Consider the following 23,078-nt stretch of genomic DNA (forward strand, 5'->3'; position numbering starts at 1 on the left):
CGAAACGCAGCGCAGGGAGGAACAATAAACGACAAATGTACGGAATAATCCACTTTCTACACGGAATGTGTGTATGCTGCAGAGGGCATTTACAGTCTGCATTCGGGCATTCACAGACTACGAGAGGGCATTGCCAGTCTACATTAAAGCCTGAAGCTTAGCTTTGACCCAAACTGTGACTAGATCGCGGTTCATTGCCGGCCGTGTTATAAACGCGCCTTGCGTGTATTTCTACTGCTCACTGTGATAGTTCTGAACAGTTAAGGGCGTGCTCACAGCCTGGCACTCAATTCCAACAAAACAACCCCTACGCAACCGATGCCTCTTCCACGGGCGATAGGACGGGGACGAACATCTCCGACGTCCGTGGGGTGCAGCGCGTGAACGCGACTGCTGCCCACCAGGATGGAGAGCAGGATGGGGCCCTTGATGATCCACCAGGGCAGCGTGCTACCGTTCGTGTCCCAGCAGCTGCCACACACACGCACGCACACAAACAAAGACCCCCCCCGTGTAGCCTGAACACACTCGGAGCAAGTGCTGTCAGCGAGTAGCAAGCTATGAAGGTCGGCACGGCACACGAGTGGATGGGTGGCCAGCACCGCACCCGGCCGCCTTTGTTCCCCCTGTAGCGGTGATTTTTAGACACCGCACCAGGTACTCAATTGAGTCTGAATCGACCTACACACACACGCGTGCAACCCAGAGACAGGTCATAGTATGTATGTAGAACTTATTTCGCACCGCACGTAGCCAACCATGCTGATGAGTATTGGTGGCTACACCGCAGTTAGTCGAGCGGCAAGGCACACGTGGCCAGTGTGGAGGAGGAGGAGGCCAAAGTACCCCATTGAGCGGGTCTCCCAAGTGGAGGCCCGTCTGCACCTTCACCCTGCCACACACCCCTTCATCCCTCGGGGCTTTTGTGTTGAGTTTGTTCTCCCTCTCCCGCACCTCCGGTTCGCACGGTTGGCTACATCGTACGGTGCGAAAGAAGTTCAACATACACACAGTGTCTGCCTGCTAAACTGCTGCCCAGTTGAGGCAATTCAATCCCAGGCGTGGCGAGCACGTTTTGGATGCCTGAGCGGCACCGTGGGCCGCCCGTGCTCGATGTGAAGAGAGGCCGCGCGTGTCGTGCGGCGCTCACCCCGTATCCTCCAGCAGAAGGCGAGAGGCCACCCAGGCCAGGGCACACAGTGCGGGGGCTCCTGCGCACACGAGGGACAAGGCCACGGGGCACGCTCGCTTCAGACCACTGAACTTGACCTCGCCCGGCATCGCCCCGCGACTTGCGCGCTCCCCCGACTGCGGACGCGTGCTGCGCTCACCCCAGCCGAAGGCGATGTAGCAGTAGAAGTAAGTTCTCTCGGGGAAGAAGGCGACGAGCAGCAGCGTGTGCAGGTAGAGACCCTCGACCAGCAGCCAGCTGAAGTTGACCACGATGCAGTACTGGAAGAACACCATGGCCAGCTTGCACCACGGCTGGCGCCAACGGGGGGCGGCACAAGCAGGGGGGGGGGGGGGAGAGAGAAGCTGAAACGGAAGTGGCGCGAAGGCGGCTTGCACGGCGTCATCCGGCACCTTGGAGGCGAGGGTTTGTGGATCACGCCAAGTTCGTGACATTTCCTCAAGTTCCCTGCCTGTGGGCACCGATGTCACCACCTCGTGGCCTGCCAGGGAACGTCGGCAGCACAGCGAGTGGGAGAACTTCCACCCGTAGGGCCACTGAGCGTGACCCCCTTGGCACTGGGCGGCGTCTCGGGCAGGCCAGGTGTGGGAAGACTCGTGGGCGGAGTTGGTGAAAACATCGCCATGTAGGACCATAAAGCTTGGACAACTGTTGGCACCAGTTCTGGCTGCCTTCCCACTTGCCTGTGGTGTTTCACCGTCTCTGAAACATTCCCTCGCTCTTGAGAGTGAACAAAAACTGTCAGCGTTACACATTTTAAACCATATTATAAGCAGGGACGCAACTCTTTATATATATGCACTACAAACTGCTGTATACAGCAGTGCCCTCAACATCAAAGCGTGACGCTACGAAGAATTTTGTACTTCACTCTTGTCCTAGAATCACTAAAGGCTCGTTCTATGTTACAGCAGCTATGAAAAACTTCCCGCGCGCGTGATTATAGAAGCACGCGCGCCTTAATGGATAATCGATTTCATCTCCATCATCCACCGGTAATGTTGCTCATGGTGTGAAGACGCCACCAGCCGTTAGCGAAATGAACCACGGTATTTTTTTAAGGTATTACACGGACACTGTCGAAGATAACGAAATAAAAACACGGTATCAGTCACGTCAATGCCACGCTTGATTTGAAGTGGGCAACAGGAACGCCTCCGAGCGTGAGCGTGGAGGAGACCCCGCTCACACGAGCCGGGCGCAGCTCCAGGATCGCGAGGAGTTTCTAAAGAGCGACGGGGGCGGGGCGGTGGGGGGTGATGGGGGGGTGATGGGGGGCGTGATGGGGGGGGTGATGGGGGGGTGATGGGGGGGGTGATGGGGGGGTGATGGGGGGTGATGGGGGGGGTGATGGGGGGTGATGGGGGGGTGATGGGGGTGGTGTTGGAGGGGGGGTGATGGGGGGGGTGGTGATGGGGGGGGGTGATGGGGGGGGTGATGGGGGTGGTGATGGGGGGGTGATGGGGGGGGGTGATGGGGGGGTGATGGGGGGGGCGATGGGGGGTGATGAGGGTGGTGATTGGGGGGGTGATGGTGGGTGGGTGATGTGGGTGGTGATGGAGGGTTGATGGGGGTGGTGATGGGGAGGGTGATGGGGAGGTGATGGGGGTGGTGATGGGGGGGTGATGGGGGGGGGTGATGGAAGAGGTGATGGGGGGGGTGATGGGGGGGTGATGGGAGGGGTGATGGGGTGGTGATGGGAGGGGTGATGGGGGGGGTGATGGGAGGGGTGATGGGGGTGATGGGGGGGGCATTACAGCTCCATCGTGCGGGCTACATCCGGTTACATCCATAGTAATGGCCATGTGCGCATCGATCAATACGACACTCGAATCTCTCCTCTCTCGCGGTGAAATCGAGATGTGACTGCGACAGGCGATGACCGGTTGCTGGAGTCAAACAGCCACGTTGCATGGAACATTGCAGAAGTGGCGGTGTTGCCCAATCCACTCAGCCCGTTCACGCAGTCACACAGCGCGTTTAAACTCTGCGAATCAGTCACTCGAAATATCCATCATAACCATCATTGCCATCATCGCCATCATCACCACCATCATCACCACCATCATCACCACCATCACCATCATCACCACCATCGCCATCATCGCCATCATCACCACCATCACCATCATCACCATCATCACCACCATCGCTGTGCACGCTGCTGGTGTAGAGAAAGGGTTTGTTTTGTATTTTGGTGTTTTATCGTTTAAGGTTCTGTATAGTTGAAGGAAGAACTCTAAATGTCCGTGTCTAGAGGCATCTGACACAAGTCTCAACAAGTAGCTCAGTGTCACTATCATATTAATTACGTCTTTTAAAAAAATGTTATTGTCTGTAATGTCTACACGATTGTAAAGCGTATTTGAGAACGGCATGCTGGTACCGCAACTATCACATTGCAAAAGGCACAAAGTGAACGATTCTCATGGCGTGGGCATTTCAGTCCGCACAGGGGTGTCCCGTACTCATCATGTGTCCATTACTCATCGTGTGTCCTGTACACATCATGTGTCCTGTACTCACCCTGTGTCCATTACTCATCGTGTGTCTTGTACTCATCCTGTGTCCTGTACACATCGTGTGTCCTGTACTCATCGTGTGTCCTGTACTCATCCTGTGTCCTGTACACATCGTGTGTCTTGTACACATCGTGTGTCCTGTACTCATCATGTGTCCTGTACTCATCCTGTGTCCATTACTCATCGTGTGTCCTGTACTCATCCTGTGTCCATTACTCATCGTGTGTCCTGTACTCATCCTGTGTCCTGTACTCATCGTGTGTCCTGTACTCATCCTGTGTCCTGTACACATCCTGTGTCCATTACTCATCGTGTGTCCATTACTCATCGTGTGTCCTGTACTCATCCTGTGTCCTGTACTCATCGTGTGTCCTGTACACATCATGTGTCCTGTACTCACCCTGTGTCCATTACTCATCGTGTGTCCATTACTCATCGTGTGTCCTGTACACATCCTGTGTCCATTACTCATCGTGTGTCCTGTACTCATCCTGTGTCCTGTACACATCATGTGTCCTGTACACATCCTGTATCCTGTAGACATCGTGTGTCCTGTACACATCGTGTGTCCTGTACTCATCGTGTGTCCATTACTCATCGTGTGTCCTGTACTCACCCTGTGTCCATTACTCATCGTGTGTCTTGTACTCATCCTGTGTCCCGTACTCATCGTGTGTCCTGTACTCATCCTGTGTCCTGTACTCATCCTGTGTCCTGTACTCATCCTGTGTCCTGTACTCATCGTGTGTCCATTACTCATCGTGTGTCTTGTACTCATCCTGTGTCCTGTACACATCGTGTGTCCTGTACTCATCCTGTGTCCTGTACTCATCGTGTGTCCTGTACTCATCATGTGTCCTGTACACATCCTGTATCCTGTAGACATCGTGTGTCCTGTACTCATCATGTGTCCTGTACACATCCTGTATCCTGTAGACATCGTGTGTCCTGTACACATCGTGTGTCCTGTACTCATCGTGTGTCCTGTACTCATCGTGTGTCCTGTACTCATCGTGTGTCCTGTACTCATCCTGTGTCCTGTACTCATCCTGTGTCCTGTACACATCGTGTGTCCTGTACTCATCCTGTGTCCTGTACACATCCTGTGTCCTGTACACATCGTGTGTCCTGTACTCATCCTGTGTCCTGTACTCATCCTGTGTCCTGTACACATCGTGTGTCCTGTACTCATCGTGTGTCCTGTACTCATCGTGTGTCCTGTACTCATCATGTGTCCTGTACTCATCCTGTGTCCTGTACACATCGTGTGTCCTGTACTCATCCTGTGTCCTGTACTCATCGTGTGTCCTGTACTCATCGTGTGTCCTGTACTCATCATGTGTCCTGTACTCATCATGTGTCCTGTACACATCGTGTGTCCTGTACTCATCGTGTGTCCTGTAGACATCGTGTGTCCTGTACTCATCCTGTGTCCTGTACTCATCCTGTGTCCTGTACTCATCGTGTGTCCTGTACTCATCATGTGTCCTGTACTCATCGTGTGTCCTGTACTCATCTTGTGTCCTGTACTCATCATGTGTCCTGTACACATCGTGTGTCCTGTACACATCGTGTGTCCTGTACACATCCTGTGTCCTGTACTCATCCTGTGTCCTGTACACATCGTGTGTCCATTACTCATCGTGTGTCCTGTACTCATCATGTGTCCTGTACACATCCTGTGTCCTATACACATCGTGTGTCCTGTACACATCGTGTGTCCTGTACACATCCTGTGTCCTGTACTCATCCTGTGTCCTGTACACATCGTGTGTCCATTACTCATCGTGTGTCCATTACTCATCATGTGTCCTGTACACATCGTGTGTCCTGTACACATCGTGTGTCCATTACTCATCGTGTGTCCTGTACTCATCCTGTGTCCTGTACACATCGTGTGTCCTGTACACATCGTGTGTCCTATACACATCGTGTGTCCTATACACATCCTGTGTCCTGTACTCATCGTGTGTCCTGTACTCATCATGTGTCCTGTACACATCCTGTATCCTGTAGACATCGTGTGTCCTGTACACATCGTGTGTCCTGTACTCATCCTGTGTCCTGTACTCATCTTGTGTCCTGTACTCATCCTGTATCCTGTACTCATCGTGTGTCCTGTACTCATCGTGTGTCCTGTACTCATCATGTGTCCTGTACACATCCTGTATCCTGTAGACATCGTGTGTCCTGTACACATCGTGTGTCCTGTACTCATCCTGTGTCCTGTACACATCCTGTATCCTGTACTCATCGTGTGTCCTGTACTCATCGTGTGTCCTGTACTCATCATGTGTCCTGTACACATCCTGTATCCTGTAGACATCGTGTGTCCTGTACACATCGTGTGTCCTGTACTCATCATGTGTCCTGTACACATCGTGTGTCCTGTACTCATCCTGTGTCCTGTACTCATCGTGTGTCCTGTACTCATCATGTGTCCTGTACACATCCTGTATCCTGTAGACATCGTGTGTCCTGTACACATCGTGTGTCCTGTACTCATCCTGTGTCCTGTACTCATCGTGTGTCCTGTACTCATCGTGTGTCCTGTACACATCCTGTATCCTGTACTCATCATGTGTCCTGTACTCATCCTGTGTCCTGTACACATCGTGTGTCCTGTACACATCGTGTGTCCTGTACTCATCGTGTGTCCTGGCGAGCAGCAGGTGCCCTCCCACAGCCGCCTGCCCAGGGCCAATGTCACATTGACACCGCTGTCCACCCACACGATCCACCCACAGTCCACCCACAGTCCACCCACACAGTCCACCCACACAGTCCACCCACACAGTCCACCCACACGGTCCACCCACAGTCCACCCACACGGTCCACCCACAGTCCACCCACACGGTCCACCCACACAGTCCACCCACACGGTCCCGACAGGTCTACTCCGCATTCTTGTACAGGGAAATTTAGTTTTCAGGTCCAGACGGCGTGCAGCCGTTTCGATACGGGCAACTTTAGTTTGTGTCTATTTGTTTGTGTTTCTCCCTTGTGAGGGACTTTGTAGGATGAACGTTGAGATCTATAAGGGGCACGGCGTGAACAACAAGGTCTGAATTGATCTCTACTAAGGTCGGGCCCTGACAAGGGGTTGCCAGCCGTGTCTCCGGTGCGTGGGATGACCGCTCGGCTGCATTCTGGATCAGAAAGAGCCGTGGAAGCCGGCCACGTGGAGTGGCCGCAGCCGCAGTCGGGCCACGTGGGACCGGCGTGCCCTGGGAGCCCCGCAGTGCTCCGGGTGCGGGGAAGTTCGACTCGGTGCGGAGGCGCCGCCGTTACCGTGGGCGATCCGCAGTTGTCGGTGTCCTCGTTGGAGAAGAGCACGACGTCTTTCACCAACACAGAGCTGGCCCGCAGCATGTAGGACGCGAAGAGCTGCACGTGGATGTAGTTCCTCGTGCAGCGTAACTTTCTGCACGTGCACACAAGGAGACGTGGGGCGCGCGGGCGCGCGCGCTTACATCGTCAACTCGCACGCGATGATAGAGATCAGCGTTGTTGTTGTTGTCGTTGTTTTTGTTAGCTGGCCCTTGAGTGTTCATCGCTGCGCTGGGTCAACCACTCGGATCTGCCTTCTCCGCGCTTCTGCGCCTCTTCTGCAGCTTCGTTATCCTCGCGTCTCTTCCGCGGTCATCAAATACTTAACACAAATTCCCACGGCTCATGGTCGCTTGCTAACTGTTACATCAAGGCCATTAAGACGGGTGACGTCCCCTCAACGTTAGACTTCACCCATTCACGGGAAAAAAAAAACAGGGCACAGATTTTTGCTCAATCGAGCTTCTGCTTGTGGCTCTGAGCCAGTCGCGCAAACATTCCACATTCCTGTGGCAGGTCTCATAATTTCGAAATGGCGACCGCTGATGGCCTCCCACGGCTTGGTACCAAGTTTATCTATCTTCGTGATGATGGGCTGAGTTGACCCCTGCCCCTGGGATGCGACTCCCAGCGCGGTGATTGTAAGGGGCAGCGCACACACACAGACAGACACACAGAGACACACACACACACAAACACACACACAGACACACACACACACAAACACACACACAAAGACACACACACACAGACACAGACACACACAGACACACACACAGACACACACACAGACACACACACACAGACACACACACAGAGACACACACACAGAGACACACACACAGAGACACACACACAGATACACACACAGACACACACAGAAAAACACAGAGACACATACAGAAACACACACACAGACACACACAGACACACACAGAGACACACACAGAAACACACACACAGACACACGCACAGAGACACACACACACAGACACACACACAGACACACACACAGACACACACACAGAAAAACACGCACAGACACACACAGAGACACACACAGAGACACACACAGAGACACACACAGACACACACAGAGACACACACAGACACACACACAGGCACAGACACACAAACACACACAGAGACACACACACAGAGACACGCACAGACACACGCACAGACGCACGCACAGACACACGCACAGACACACGCACAGACACACGTACAGACACACACAGAAACACACAGAAACACACACAGAGACACACACAGAAAAACACGCACAGAAAAACACGCACAGACACACACAGAGACACACACACACAGAGACACACACACAGAGACACACACACAGAGACACACACACAGAGACACACACAGAGACACACACACAGAGACACACACACAGAGACACACACACAGAAAACAAAGATCCCCCATATAGCCTTAACAGACTGTAGGGGCAAGTGCTGTTAGCGAGCACCTATGAAGGCCGGAACGGTACACGAGGGGGTGGGTGGCCAGGACCACGCCCGACCGCCTTTGTCTCCCTAGTGGCAATGTTTACACACCGCACCAGGTACTCATTTGAGGCTGAGTCGACCTAGGGGAGGCCCGGGACCGGTTCAGATAATCGTCACTGGTGTTGGCCGTGAGCGGGAATCGAACTCGGGGTCGCCAAGTTCATAGCGCAGCGCGCTAACTGCTACACTACCGCTCCCCACTCACAGGCACACAGACAGACACACACACACAGACACACACACACAGAGACACACACACAGAGACACACACACAGACACACACAGACACACACACAGACACACACACACAGACACACACACAGACACACACACAGACACACACACACAGCAGCACCGTCGTGCCCCGCGAGAGGTGAAGGTAACCCGGAGTAAACAAGGCGAAGTGTTTGCTCACAGAGCACCGCTCTTTATTTGAAAGAGCCCCACAGAGCGTGCGGTGGCAGGAGCAGAAGCACTTCGCTGGGAACACCACGGACGGCTCGCAGCCTCGCTGGTCGGGGTCGCGACTCTCGTCGACGATCAGTGACTGTGGGGTTTCATGTCCACGCTTCCATTTGTGGTCCCTCTGGTTCCCCTGTGGCTGTGTCTGTTCCCCATCCCCGCTGCCGCACCGGCTCAGCAGCTCCACTCTCTGCACTGAACATTGGCGTCATATAGACACATATAGACATATATAGATACATATAGATACATATAGACACATATAGACAAATATAGATACATATAGACACATATAGATACATATAGATACATATAAACACATATAGATACATATAGACACATATAGATACATAGAGACACATATAGATACATATAGACACATATAGACACATATAGATACATATAGATACATATAGACACATATAGACACATATAGATACATATAGACACATATAGACACATATAGATACATATAGATACATATAGACACATATAGATACATATAGACACATATAGACACATATAGACATATAGATACATATAGACACATATAGACACATATAGATAAATATAGATACAAATAGATACATATAGACACATATAGACATATAGACACATAGAGATACATATGGACATATAGATACATATAGATACACATAGACACATATAGACACATATAAATACATATAGATACATATAGACACATATAGACATATAGACACATAGAGATACATATGGACATATATATACATATAGATACACATAGACACATATAGACACATATAGATACATATAGATACATATAGACACATATAGACATATATAGATACATATAGACACATATAGATACATATAGATACATATAGATACATATAGACACATATAGATACATATAGACACATATAGACACATATAGATGCATATAGACACATATAGACACATATAGATACATATAGATACATATAGACACATATAGATACATATAGACACATATAGACACATATAGATACATATAGATACATATAGATACATATAGACACATATAGACACATATAGACACATATAGACACGTATAGATACATATAGATACATATAGATACATATAGATACATAGAGACACATATATACACATATAGACACACATATAGACACATATAGATACATATAGACACATATAGATACATATAGATACATATAGATACATATAGACACATATAGATACATATAGATACATATAGATACATATAGACACATATAGACACATATAGATACACATAGACACATATAGACACATATAGATACATATAGATACATATAGACACATATAGACATATATAGATACATATAGATACATATAGATACATATAGACACATATAGATACATATAGATACATATAGACATATATAGATACATATAGACACATATAGACACATATAGACACATATAGATACATATAGACATATATAGATACATATAGATACATATAGACACATATAGACACATATAGACACATATAGACACATATAGATACATATAGACACATATAGACACATATAGATACATATAGATACATATAGATACATATAGACACATATAGATACATATAGACACATATAGACACATATAGATACATATAGATACATATAGATACATATAGACACATATAGACACATATAGATACATATAGACACGTATAGATACATATAGATACATATAGATACATATAGATACATAGAGACACATATATACACATATAGACACACATATAGACACATATAGATACATATAGACACATATAGATACATATAGATACATATAGATACATATAGACACATATAGATACATATAGATACATATAGATACATATAGACACATATAGACACATATAGATACACATAGACACATATAGACACATATAGATACATATAGATACATATAGACACATATAGACATATATAGATACATATAGATACATATAGATACATATAGACACATATAGATACATATAGATACATATAGACATATATAGATACATATAGACACATATAGACACATATAGATACATATAGACATATATAGATACATATAGATACATATAGACACATATAGACACATATAGACACATATAGACACATATAGATACATATAGACACATATAGACACATATAGATACATATAGATACATATAGATACATATAGACACATATAGATACATATAGACACATATAGACACATATAGATACATATAGATACATATAGATACATATAGACACATATAGACACATATAGATACATATAGACACGTATAGATACATATAGATACATATAGATACATAGAGACACATATATATACATATAGACACACATATAGACACATATAGATACATATAGACACATATAGATACATATAGATACATATAGATACATATAGACACATATAGATACATATAGATACATATAGATACATATAGACACATATAGACACATATAGATACACATAGACACATATAGACACATATAGATACATATAGACACATATAGACATATATAGATACATATAGACATATATAGATACATATAGATACATATAGACACATATAGACACATATAGATACATATAGATACATATAGACACATATAGACATATATAGATACATATAGACATATATAGATACATATAGATACATATAGACATATATAGATACATATAGATACATATAGACACATATAGACACATATAGATACATATAGACATATATAGATACATATAGACACATATAGACACATAGACAAAGAGATACATTGACGGCAAGCAATAGTCTTGTGATTGTGGCCATGCCATGTGGACCATAGAGTAAGCCGCTGAGGTCTGCTCTGTTTCAATGGAAGAGGGATCGCAAGACAACGAGGCGCACTGCCTCCTGAAGCCCTCTCGTGGCCAACACACCTCGACATTAGCACCCTGCTCCTGGACCAGACTGGTCCTGGACATGACACGCACGAGACAAGCGCTGAAGACAAAACGGCATTGCAAAGCACCGCTATACGCAGGCAGCAGCAGCAGCAGGAGTGAGCTGAGCGTCACAGTCAGTGTATAAGGCAGGCAGCAGCAGCAATAGGAGTGAGCTGAGCGTCACAGTCAGTGTACAAGGCAGCAGCAATAGGGGTGAGCTGAGCGTCACAGTCAGTGTACAAGGCAGGCAGCAATAGGAATAGGAGTGAGCTAAGCGTCACAATCAGTGTACAAGGCAGGCAGCAGCAGCAATAGGAGTGAGCTGAGCGTCACAATCAGTGCACAAGGCAGGCAGCAGCAATAGGGGTGAGCTGAGCGTCAGTCAGTGTACAAGGCAGACAGCAGCAATAGGAATGAGCTGAGCGTCACAGGCAAGTGTACAAGGCAGGCAGCAATAGGAATAGGAGTGAGCTGAGCGTCACAGGCAAGTGTACAAGGCAGGCAGCAGCAGCAATAGGAGTGAGCTGAGCGTCACAATCAGTGCACAAGGCAGGCAGCAATAGGAATAGGAGTGAGCTGAGCGTCACAGTCAGTGTACAAGGCAGCAGCAATAGGAGTGAGCTGAGCGTCACAGTCAGTGTACAAGGCAGGCAGCAATAGGAATAGGAGTGAGCTGAGCGTCACAGGCAAGTGTACAAGGCAGGCAGCAGCAGCAGGAGTGAGCTGAGCGTCACAATCAGTGTACAAGGCAGGCAGCAGCAGCAGGAGTGAGCTGAGCGTCACAATCAGTGTACAAGGCAGGCAGCAGCAGCAGCAGGAGTGAGATGAGCGTGACTGTCCACAGTCACCGACAGCTTCGTGCACGTGGAGAGTGCAGCTTGGCACAACTCGTTCATCGGGACATCGTGGCAATCTGTTGAATCGAAAGCCACTAAAATTGACAAAACCTGACGGCCTTGCTATTGTGAGTAGATTATCTACTACAAGTCTCTGAATCCAGACGACCGGTGCCCTGTAGGTGGAGTCCCGCGGCCAGGAGGCTCCCTCCCTCCCCCCAAGGGGCCCGGCTTCGAGAGGCCTCACTGCGATGTTCGCGCTGCGCCTTGGTGGTGACAGGCATCGAGAGGCGTCTCAAGGCTGCCTTGGTGGTGACAGGCATCGAGAGGCGTCTCAAGGCTGCCTTGGTGGTGACAGGCATCGAGAGGCGTCTCAAGGCTGCCTTGGTGGTGACAGGCATCGAGAGGCGTCTCAAGGCTGCCTTGGTGGTGACAGGCATCGAGAGGCGTCTCAAGGCTGCCTGGGTGGTGACAGGCATCGAGAGGCGTCTCAAGGCTGCCTTGGTGGTGACAGGCATCGAGAGGCGTCTCAAGGCTGCCTTGGTGGTGACAGGCATCGAGAGGCGTCTCAAGGCTGCCTGGGTGGTGACAGGCATCGAGAGGCGTCTCAAGGCTGCCTTGGTGGTAACAGGCATCGAGAGGCGACTCAAGGCTGCCTGGGTGGTGACAGGCATCGAGAGGCGTCTCAAGGCTGCCTTGGTGGTGACAGGCATCGAGAGGCGTCTCAAGGCTGCCTTGGTGGTGACAGGCATCGAGAGGCGTCTCAAGGCTGCCTTGGTGGTGACAGGCATCGAGAGGCGTCTCAAGGCTGCCTTGGTTTCCAGCCAGGCACCGACTGCCGCTCCGAGCCGACAGCACCTCCCATTAGCGCGGTTGGCTAGGTATGGTGCGAAAGAAGTTCAACATACATACAAACAGCAAGGCGCACGTGATGCCCGGTACCAACCTGAAGAGGCACAGCACAAGCATGGCAGCAGACAGCAGGGCGAAGGAGAGGCTGTAGCCGACGGTGTACACCTCCTTCACGGCCAGGTAGTACAGCCTCTGTGACGCACACGGCAGACAGGGATCGCGTGGCATTGTTAGCAGCGCCTGCAGCTCACGTCGACACCAAATCCACAACAACTCCCATCCGAAATGCAGACGTCCGTGCTGGACACAAGCCTCCACTCTTCTGTCAGCCTAGACAGGATGCCCCGAGCCAGCCGACGGCGCGAGCCGCGAGGAAAGAGCGGCGTCCCAAACAAGGACGGCGCTGAAGACCCCACAAAGCACTCAAGACGCCACGTGGGGTCTTCAGTGCTGAAGACCCCACAAAGCGCTGAAGACGCCACGTGGCGTCTTCAGTGCTGAAGACGCTTCGTGGGGTCTTCAGCACTGAAGACGCCACGTGGGGTCTTCAGCACTGAAGACGCTTCGTGGGGTCTTCAGCACTGAAGACGCCACGTGGGGTCTTCAGACACTGAAGACACCACGTGGGGTCTTCAGCACTGAAGACGCCACGTGGGGTCTTCAGCACTGAAGACGCCTCGTGGGGTCACATCACTGAAGACGCCACGTGGGGTCTTCAGCACTGAAGACGCCTCGTGGGGTCACATCACTGAAGACGCCACGTGGGGTCTTCAGCACTGAAGACGCCACGTGGGGTCTTCAGCACTGAAGACGCCTCGTGAGGTCTTCAACACTGAAGACGCCTCGTGGGGTCTTCAGCACTGAAGACGCCACGTGGGGTCTTCAGCACTGAAGACGCCACGTGGGGTCTTCAGCACTGAAGACGCCACGTGGGGTCTTCAGCACTGAAGACGCCTCGTGGGGTCACAGCACTGAAGACGCCACGTGGGGTCTTCAGCACTGAAGACGCCTCGTGGGGTCTTCAGCACTGAAGACGCCACGAGGAGTCTTCAACACTGAAGACGCTTTGTGGAGTCTTCAGCACTGAAGACGCTTCGTGGGGTCTTCAGTTCTGGACTCTCTCTGCTGCCCCAATGGCAGTGGGCACCGCTCTCAACCGAATCAACAACAGCAGGCGGAGGAATGAGTGGGAGTGGGGATATTTATTAATAAATAGAATGATCAGGAACTCCACCCAAACTGTGAATGCGTTGGGGCGCAAACCATCAGGTGTTATGTGACGACTGATGAGTGTCCAATACAACAGCCCTATTGTAGTGGAACAAGCGGACTCAGCCACGCAGCTACCACCTCGGATGCTGCAGTGGAATGTCTCCCAACAGTAATCTTACGATCGTAGCCCTGCTGCTGCTGATTTCTAACGCCGTACGAAAGAAGAAGACGACACCCCACCACACTTTACAATGCACAGAGCAAAACACGTCAGCTGTGAGGTCGGTGCAAGGTGAACCTGCACGTTCTCTTCTGGACACAGTCCAGCAAACTCGAGATCACCCGGGGCGATGAGCGAGAGAGATGATCTGGACAACAGAAAGCCACAGGCGACCTGGGGTCTCGTGTCTACCGGTGTCTACCGGCGTCTACCAGCCACGAGACTGCTTCGTCTCACCCCCACTGTGTCCAACCTCCACACTGCAGGTCACAACAACACAATCACTCACTCACCAGCTCGCTCACTCATTCACCCACCCACTCACTCACTCACCCACTCACTCACTCACCCAGTCACGAGCTGGCTCTCCCACCCACTGATTCATTGACCTACTCACCCACTCACTCACCAGCTCGCTCACTCATTCACCCACCCACTCACCCACTCACTCACTCACCCACTCAGTAACTCACTCACCCACTTACTCACTCACCCACTCACCCACTCACCCACCCACTCACTCACCCACTAACTCACTCACCCACTAACTCACTCACCCACTCACTCACTCACCCATCCACTCACTCACTCACTCACCCACTCACCCACCCACCCACTCACCCACTCACCCACTCACTCACCCACTCATCCACTCACTCACCCACCCACTCACTAGCTCACTCACTTACTCACCCACCCACTGATTCATTGACCTACTCACCCACCCACTCACTCACTCACCCACTCACTCATCCACTCACTCACCCACTCACTCACTCACCCACCCACTCACTCACTCACCCACTCACCCACCCACCCACCCACCAACTCACCCACTCACTCACCCACTCACTCACTCACTCACCCACTCACTCACTCACTCACCCACTCACTCACTCACCCACCCACTCACTCCCCCACTCACTAACCCACTCACTCACCCACTCACTCACCCACTCACTCACTCACCCACCCACTCACTAGCTCACTCACTCACCCACCCACTGACCTACTCACCCACCCACTCACCCTTCTACTCACTCACTCACCCACCAAGTCACCACACTGCAGGTCACGGCGCTGCTCTTTCTGCTTCTTCGCTCGCCATGCTCCGCTTTAGAACTCGCTCCCTTCTGTCATCTCCTGTCCCAAGCTCGTATAATGACCTTGCTCAATTCAAAACACGCGTTCACTGTTATATATGCCAGCTGTGATAGTGATGTTTGTTGCTGGCCGCTTGACACTGTGGACCGTTCGTCCGGTGTTCAACAACCGTGTTTAAACACTATCAGGCTGTAAACGCGTGTACTCTTCACCTCTGTGCAGTCTTCACTTAGAATGTGGCCATGTCTTTGTATTGCTCGTTTGTTTGTTAAGATCACAAATTAACGTTCACTCGACGTTTACTTGACCAAGGCAGCGAGTGAACAGCAGCTAATAATTAAACCAGTTTGAATATAATATATAATTAATATCCAGCCATGTGCCAACCCACTGCCTTTGATCTGTGTATGTGCCGGTGTGTGTGTGCGTTGAACTTCCTTCGCACCGTACGTAGCCAACCGCGCTAATCGGAGGTTCGGGGGAAGGACCACACAAAGAGCAGTTCTCAAGAAATTAGTTTTAGATGTAGATCATTTAAAAGTGCAGAGCTCCAGTGACTTCCTAATATCGTAAGGAAGAGCGTTCCAGACGGCTTCAGGAACGCATCTGAAAGCGCGCGATGCATTGACCGCCGCCTTTGTTCGATGGCGAGTGAAAAGCCGCTGTGAGGATGAGCCGAGTTTCGCGTGATGGTTTGACGCTTCTTGATGAGACCAGCGAGGTATTGTGGCTGATTTGTCGCAAGCACTTTGCGTGTCATGAGTGCGACCCCATCACGTATTCGTTCGGCAAACCGGAAGGCAACGCAGCTGGGTGAGCACCGGGCGGCCACGGAGGGACCTTGCAGCGCGTGCCGCGTGTCGGAGGAGGCGGCGGCTCAGCGCCTTTGGCGATTCCCCGTCACAGCAACCAGCGGCCTCTGCCTCGAATCTGCCAGTCCAATCGTAGCCCGCGACACTCGGGCGGTGTCACGGGACTAGCGGCGGTCGCGCGTTCGTCGCTTGTTGCACAGATTCACGGTTCAAATCCATCGGCCGCCCTGAATAATACTGCGCTGGTGTGTATTGACCGTGCAATAACTACGCCGATCTGCTTCAGAGTGGACGTTAAAGATCCCGTGATGTAAATCGCAAGAGGACGCCATCGTCTGTCAAAGTAATTCAAGCAAAACGAGATCTCGGCCTACAGGAGAGTACTCAGTGGGAATCTGCGGAGCAGTCATCGCCTCCGAGTGTTAACGCGTGGCAAGGCCCTCCCGACGAAGAGTCACGAGACTCTGTGACGCCTGCCTGGGGAAACTAGCGATGTGCATTGCAGTTGTTACCCCTCCGACAAAGATGCCTTCGTTGGTTTTTGCCGAGCTTCTTGTACGACGCTTTGGTTTGCTCGCATATTTAACCACAGCCCGACTCAGCTGCCTTCGTTCGTAAGTCGTCAAATTGTTTTGCTGAAAGTAATTTCCGTTGATTGTGAGTTCCACAATGACGACTGCATAGCTGCGAGGTGCGTGACATGTTTACCGTGGGGGGTCTCCCACACCGACCGCATACAGAGGCAGACCTATAACTTTGCAAATGAGTGGGGGTCCCGAAACGTCAATTGTGTTTGTATACGGCCCTGCATTAACAATGACACATTCAGTGCGCTGATCACCCCCCACTCCGTCCCCCGCGTGCCCCCCGCGCTGCGAGGGCTCCGTGCTGCGTGCGAGAGGCGTCGCTCACCTTGTCCACGTCCGTGAGGCTCGAGTTGTCGTAGCCGCACGCCACTCCGTAGGGCGGCTCGGGCTCCGTCCACCCCTGCGCCGTGCAGCTCTGCGTCACGGCACCTTGCGGCACAGAGACAGCGCGCGCGTCACGCACACGCCGCTACTGCTGCTGCTGCCGCGTGTAAACACGTGTAAACACCCCGCGTGTAAACACCCCGCGTGTAAACACGTGTAAACACCCCGCGTGTAAACACGCCGCGTGTAAACATGCCGCGTGTAACGAACCACACTCCCGGAGCACAATAAGGGTGATGGGTTTTTTTTTTTCATGACAGAGAAATTATTTACGACTCTTTGCCAAATCCACTGCTGGAGATTGGCTGCCCCATTGTAGTTTTCAGTCATGGGGGTTTATCGACCATGCCTCGCCGCGCTGGTTGGTCAGCGCAAGTTGGTGAAGGGGCAATATGAGCCAGCACCGATTTAGATTTAACTCGTCACTGACGTTAGCCGTCGTCTTGGCTCCAAAGCCTTCAGGTGACCAGCGGCTTCGGGGTTTTTATTTTAGGCCAGGGAAACAATTCCATTAATTCGATGCTTCTGTTGTGTCCGATGCTTCTGGGTACATGAGGGTCGAATGGGCCTTCTTGAACGCGAGCAACATGCGTTAGAAGCGAAACGTGACGTTCACAAACTAGATACGGCACTCAACTGGGGTCATTTTGCAAAAAAATGTGGGCTGCATTTTTTTTGCTAAGCTGAAATGTTCGGAGAATAAACAGCGTGCTTGGCGGAGACAGCCTCCCAGCGAGCTGTGTGCACACACACACTGATGCCCTTCCGCGATACCTGTGGAGCAACCTCCTGGGGTGACACCAGACTGTGGCATGGACTTCGGATCAGTGCCTGGCTGCATGAAGCCCTCTTCGGTGCCGCCCGTGAGGGCGAGGCACAGACGGGATGGGTCACTTACCCGAGGCACTGACACGGGAGCAACACCCCATTAGAAAGCAAAAATGAGGCGTGCAGCAATCGATTATCCCACGCAAGTAAAATAGAAATATCGATGGTACGCTAAAGTTACGTTTAGGCTAACGGGGCAGCTCCGATTTGCGCGGTTGGCTACGTGCGGCACAAATGAAGTTCAACACACACACACACAAAGATCCCCCATATAGCCTTAACAGACTGTAGGGGTAAGTGCTTTTAGCGAGCACCTATGAAGGCCGGAACGGTACACGAGGGGGTGGGTGGCCAGCACCACGCCCGACCGCCTTTGTCTCCCAAGTAGCAATGTTTACACACCGCACCAGGTACTCATTTTAGGCTGAGTCGACCTATGGGAGGCCCGGGACCGGTTCAGATAATCGTCACTGGTGTTGGCCGTGAGCGGGAATCGAACCCGGGTCGCCTGGTTCATAGCGCAGCGCGCTAAACGCTACGCTATCGCTCCCCACAACACACATACATATATACACACACACACCAACAGAACTGTGCAAGAGATCCAGAAACAAACGATGCAATTGAGAACGGTGAAAAAGGAGACAAAATAAAAATTGACTGTTGAATAGAATGGTGATCCCAACCCACGACCACTCCGTCACTGGAGGGAGAAGCGACGATACGTCTCTTGGACATGTGATTCTTATCTGAGGTCAGCAGGAGAAGGGTTGATCGCACGCGAGCTCTGATGATAACCGCGCCACGTGGTCTGCCGCAGCTCGCAAACAAGACCGAGGCAGTGGTGGGGATCCCCTGGACTGTCACAAAGCCGACACCGAGCCACTCGCGCTGACAGCGGCTCCTCAAGTGAGTCGATGGCCTAAGCTTGCTCACGAATAACAGCAAAGATCACTTCCATACTCTGCGTGATTACTACCGCGCTTGACGAACCAGGAAAGCCTCGCTGAGTATCAACAAGCTGTTTTTCAGGAGAGTCCTGCTAAGTTGTCGCAGCAGGGGGCGATGTTGCTCTGTGTGTAATCCCAATTGAGTAATTTGTGGGTAATTTTTCAGCTTTGGGATGTTTGGTCAATAGTAGTTACATGGGGGCGGGGGGGGGGGGGTTGCCATGGGAGGTAACCCAGTGGAAACTCATGCAGAACAAGGGGAGAACAAACAAACTCCACACATAAAGGCGCCTGAGTTGGGAATCGAACCCAGGACGCCTTGCTGTGACGCACGAGTGTTGCCACCTTGCTGTCCCATTTGTTAATAATAATTACTCGCGATATTCCGGATCTTAGGACTAGAATTTTCAGTTTGCCTGCCAAGTGATTAATATGCTATCAGGTGTGCAGGACCCATCCAGGTAACCTGCACACCTGTATGGGTCCTGCACACCTGTATGGGCCCTGCACACCTGTATGGGTCCTGCACACCTGTATGGGCCCTGCACACCTGTATGGGCCCTGCACACCTGTATGGGTCCTGCACACCTGTATGGACCCTGCACACCTGTATGGGCCCTGCACACCTGTATGGGCCCTGCACACCTGTATGGGTCCTGCACACCTGTATGGGCCCTGCACACCTGTATGGGCCCTGCACACCTGTATGGGTCCTGCACACCTGTATGGGTCCTGCACACCTGTATGGGTCCTGCACACCTGTATGGGCCCTGCACACCTGTATGGGTCCTGCACACCTGTATGGGCCCTGCACACCTGTATGGGTCCTGCACACCTGTATGGGCCCTGCACACCTGTATGGGTCCTGCACACCTGTATGGGTCCTGCACACCTTTATGGGTCCTGCAAACATACAGTATGTCCATGCCTCCTTTTGTCGAAGGGCTGGAGACGATCTGCGAGTCATCTTTGGTGTCATCAACCATTGGAATGATGTTCAAGTAGTGATACCCCAAACTTTCGCAGCTCTTAAATTCCCTTTTCACACCATCAATAGGTAAAATCCCCCCCCCCCCCGCGCCAACCGGCATGTGCACTTGCATGTACACCACTTCTATGCTAAGTCGGGCAATCAAATGCTAATTTTTATGCTAATTCCTTTGTCAAGGCACCTTGTTTCCTCGCACACAGCTTAAAGGTCGCGGTCTGAGCGTGGCTGTGTTCCACTCCAGCGCTGTCCTCGAGACAGTCTGATCCCTTCACATGATGAAGGCCGCTTGTGTTGTGGTCGAAACGTCGTGATTTTTTGTTGTTTCATTTTTTACCTACGTGACTTTACCGAATAGAACCAAAGAGTATCATCTTTGGTGTTTGTGTCAATTTGTGAATCGTGCATTGCACAACGTTTTTCGAAAATGTTGCGCTTCCATCCGAGTCAAGGCTAACCGTGGATCAATCAGCTCACAGCAAAGCCTTCTGTGGACATTGTTTTAAACGAGAGAAGAGGATGAATGAATACATGGTCGGAGATATCGTGTGTAGACAACCATCGGGTATTATTTGGCATCGCGCGTCACACAAGCAAAAGATGCCAGTGGAATTAAGAAGCAATTAAACAGGGTACTGCCCGCATGAACATAGTGACAACAAGATTATAAAACAGCCAATAACACTGTACACACTCGAGTGTGTAATAAACTAATCACGTAGAACATATTGATGCCATTGCTACATTTGGTTTTGAAGATTGTCCTGCAACTCATCTGTGAGCGAGGCGAAGCCACGCTGATGAGCGCGTCGTGAAACGCGTGTGCGTCACGTGGCGATTACATTCGCTTGCCTGTGTCGGGTGGTGGAGGGCGTTTCTACCTGATCATTCCGTGGCCTAACACAAAACCCAACTATGGATCATCGTGCAAGGTTCGGAAACAAGTGAGTTTTCAACCTCGCAAATTGTGAGAATTCCTCCGAGGACATTCTACGACGAGGGTGCGGATTCTATATCCGCGGTGCCGCTGCAGTGATCGAGGGCCGCGCCAGAGATTCTCAGCTCGGACGGAGCCCTCAGTGAAGGCCGTGAAGGCCGCGCCATAGCGGGACCCCTGCAGCAGGACCCTCGACTCGGCAGGGGAGCGTCGATCGCGTGAAGATTGTGGGCAGCCCATGCAATGTGTTTAGTAGCCGGTGGAATGCGCTCCCATCTGCAGGGTCTTGGAGTCATCCATTCCGGTACACTCGTGAAGGATTTAGAAACATCCAAAGTACCGTACTCACGAATGACTCCACGTGAGTCAGAACTGAACTTAGTAGCTCATCGGCAATCACGGATTGGCGGCACGGACAAGAGGATGACAACTCTCGCCATGGTCTCTAACAGCTGAATGGATATCTGGATCTCGGCACAAGCATCGCCTGCTGCTGCTGCTGTACTCCACTCTGCACTTGCAGGCACCGAGCGAGGGCGTTGGGCTGAGTGCCCGACCGCGAGCGCCCTGCACCCTGCACCACTCCGCGGCCGCGTTGGCAGCAGTGGGGGTGGTGGAGGCGGCCACGGCCTCTGGGCGCTCTTTGTTCGGCTCACTTCGCCTGGTGTCGGGTTGTCTATTTTGATTGCGGGATCAAAACCCACTTCGCTTTTCCAAGTGGGTCCTTGTACAAACACACCAGCCATCCACTTGCGTGTGGGAGCTGTGCGCTATTTCATTGACACGGCAGCCGGGGCACAAGCGGAGAATTCGACGTTGACGCGACGCTGCGTCACGCGCAGAAAGCCGCAGTGGAGCCGGGGCTGTGGCCAGCGTGCGCACACCTTGTTTATTGATGAAAAAGAAGATGAAATCAGGGCACGAGAGGGTGACGTTCTGGCCCAGGGCGGTGTGTGGCCAGCAGGAGACTCTGTCCCACATACCTTCACAGCCTACGGGCAGAAGAGAGCGAAGCGAGTGTGACGAACGATTCGTTTGCACGCGGCCAACAACAAACACACACGCACACACAGACAACAACAACAACAACAACTGCCATTCGCCACTAAGTGGCGGTGACATCACCACGACGCTTGTGCCAGGCTATGTGCACCCTGAGGCCACGTGAAGTGTCGAACGCCCGCTGGCAGGAGGTCACGGGGCAGACCCAGGTGCCACGGGTCGACTGACTGAGATGACTGGCTGATGCACCACCTGTGCCCCCTACTGTGCCAACCTGCTGTGCTTTAGCCACCCGGCGCTCCGCTCGTTGTTCTGAGCGTCGCTCCTCCGCCCTCCGTTGTTGTTGGAGGGCGACTACCTCCAACTGCCCAGTAGCATC

General features: G+C 51.2%; 1 protein-coding gene across 2 annotated transcripts in view; it reads right to left on the reverse strand.

Moving 5' to 3' along the window:
- The window catches only part of LOC116941138 (vasoactive intestinal polypeptide receptor 2-like), a 50,620-nt gene that overhangs the window by 14,985 nt on the left and 12,557 nt on the right, over positions 1–23,078 (reverse strand). For both annotated transcript variants that reach the window (XM_076066216.1, XM_076066215.1), the window contains exons 3-9: positions 22,582–22,689; positions 17,936–18,039; positions 13,770–13,867; positions 7,007–7,139; positions 1,332–1,485; positions 1,151–1,211; positions 402–471 (exon numbers count right to left, since the gene is read on the reverse strand). In XM_076066216.1, the coding sequence (XP_075922331.1) occupies positions 402–471; positions 1,151–1,211; positions 1,332–1,485; positions 7,007–7,139; positions 13,770–13,867; positions 17,936–18,039; positions 22,582–22,689 (728 nt within the window). The remainder of the gene's footprint in view (positions 1–401; positions 472–1,150; positions 1,212–1,331; positions 1,486–7,006; positions 7,140–13,769; positions 13,868–17,935; positions 18,040–22,581; positions 22,690–23,078) is intronic.

This window comes from Petromyzon marinus, chromosome 10 (genome assembly GCF_048934315.1).
Source record: "Petromyzon marinus isolate PM22_M1 ecotype Great Lakes invasive population chromosome 10, UKy_Petmar_22M1.pri1.0, whole genome shotgun sequence".
Classification (NCBI taxonomy): domain Eukaryota; kingdom Metazoa; phylum Chordata; class Hyperoartia; order Petromyzontiformes; family Petromyzontidae; genus Petromyzon; species Petromyzon marinus.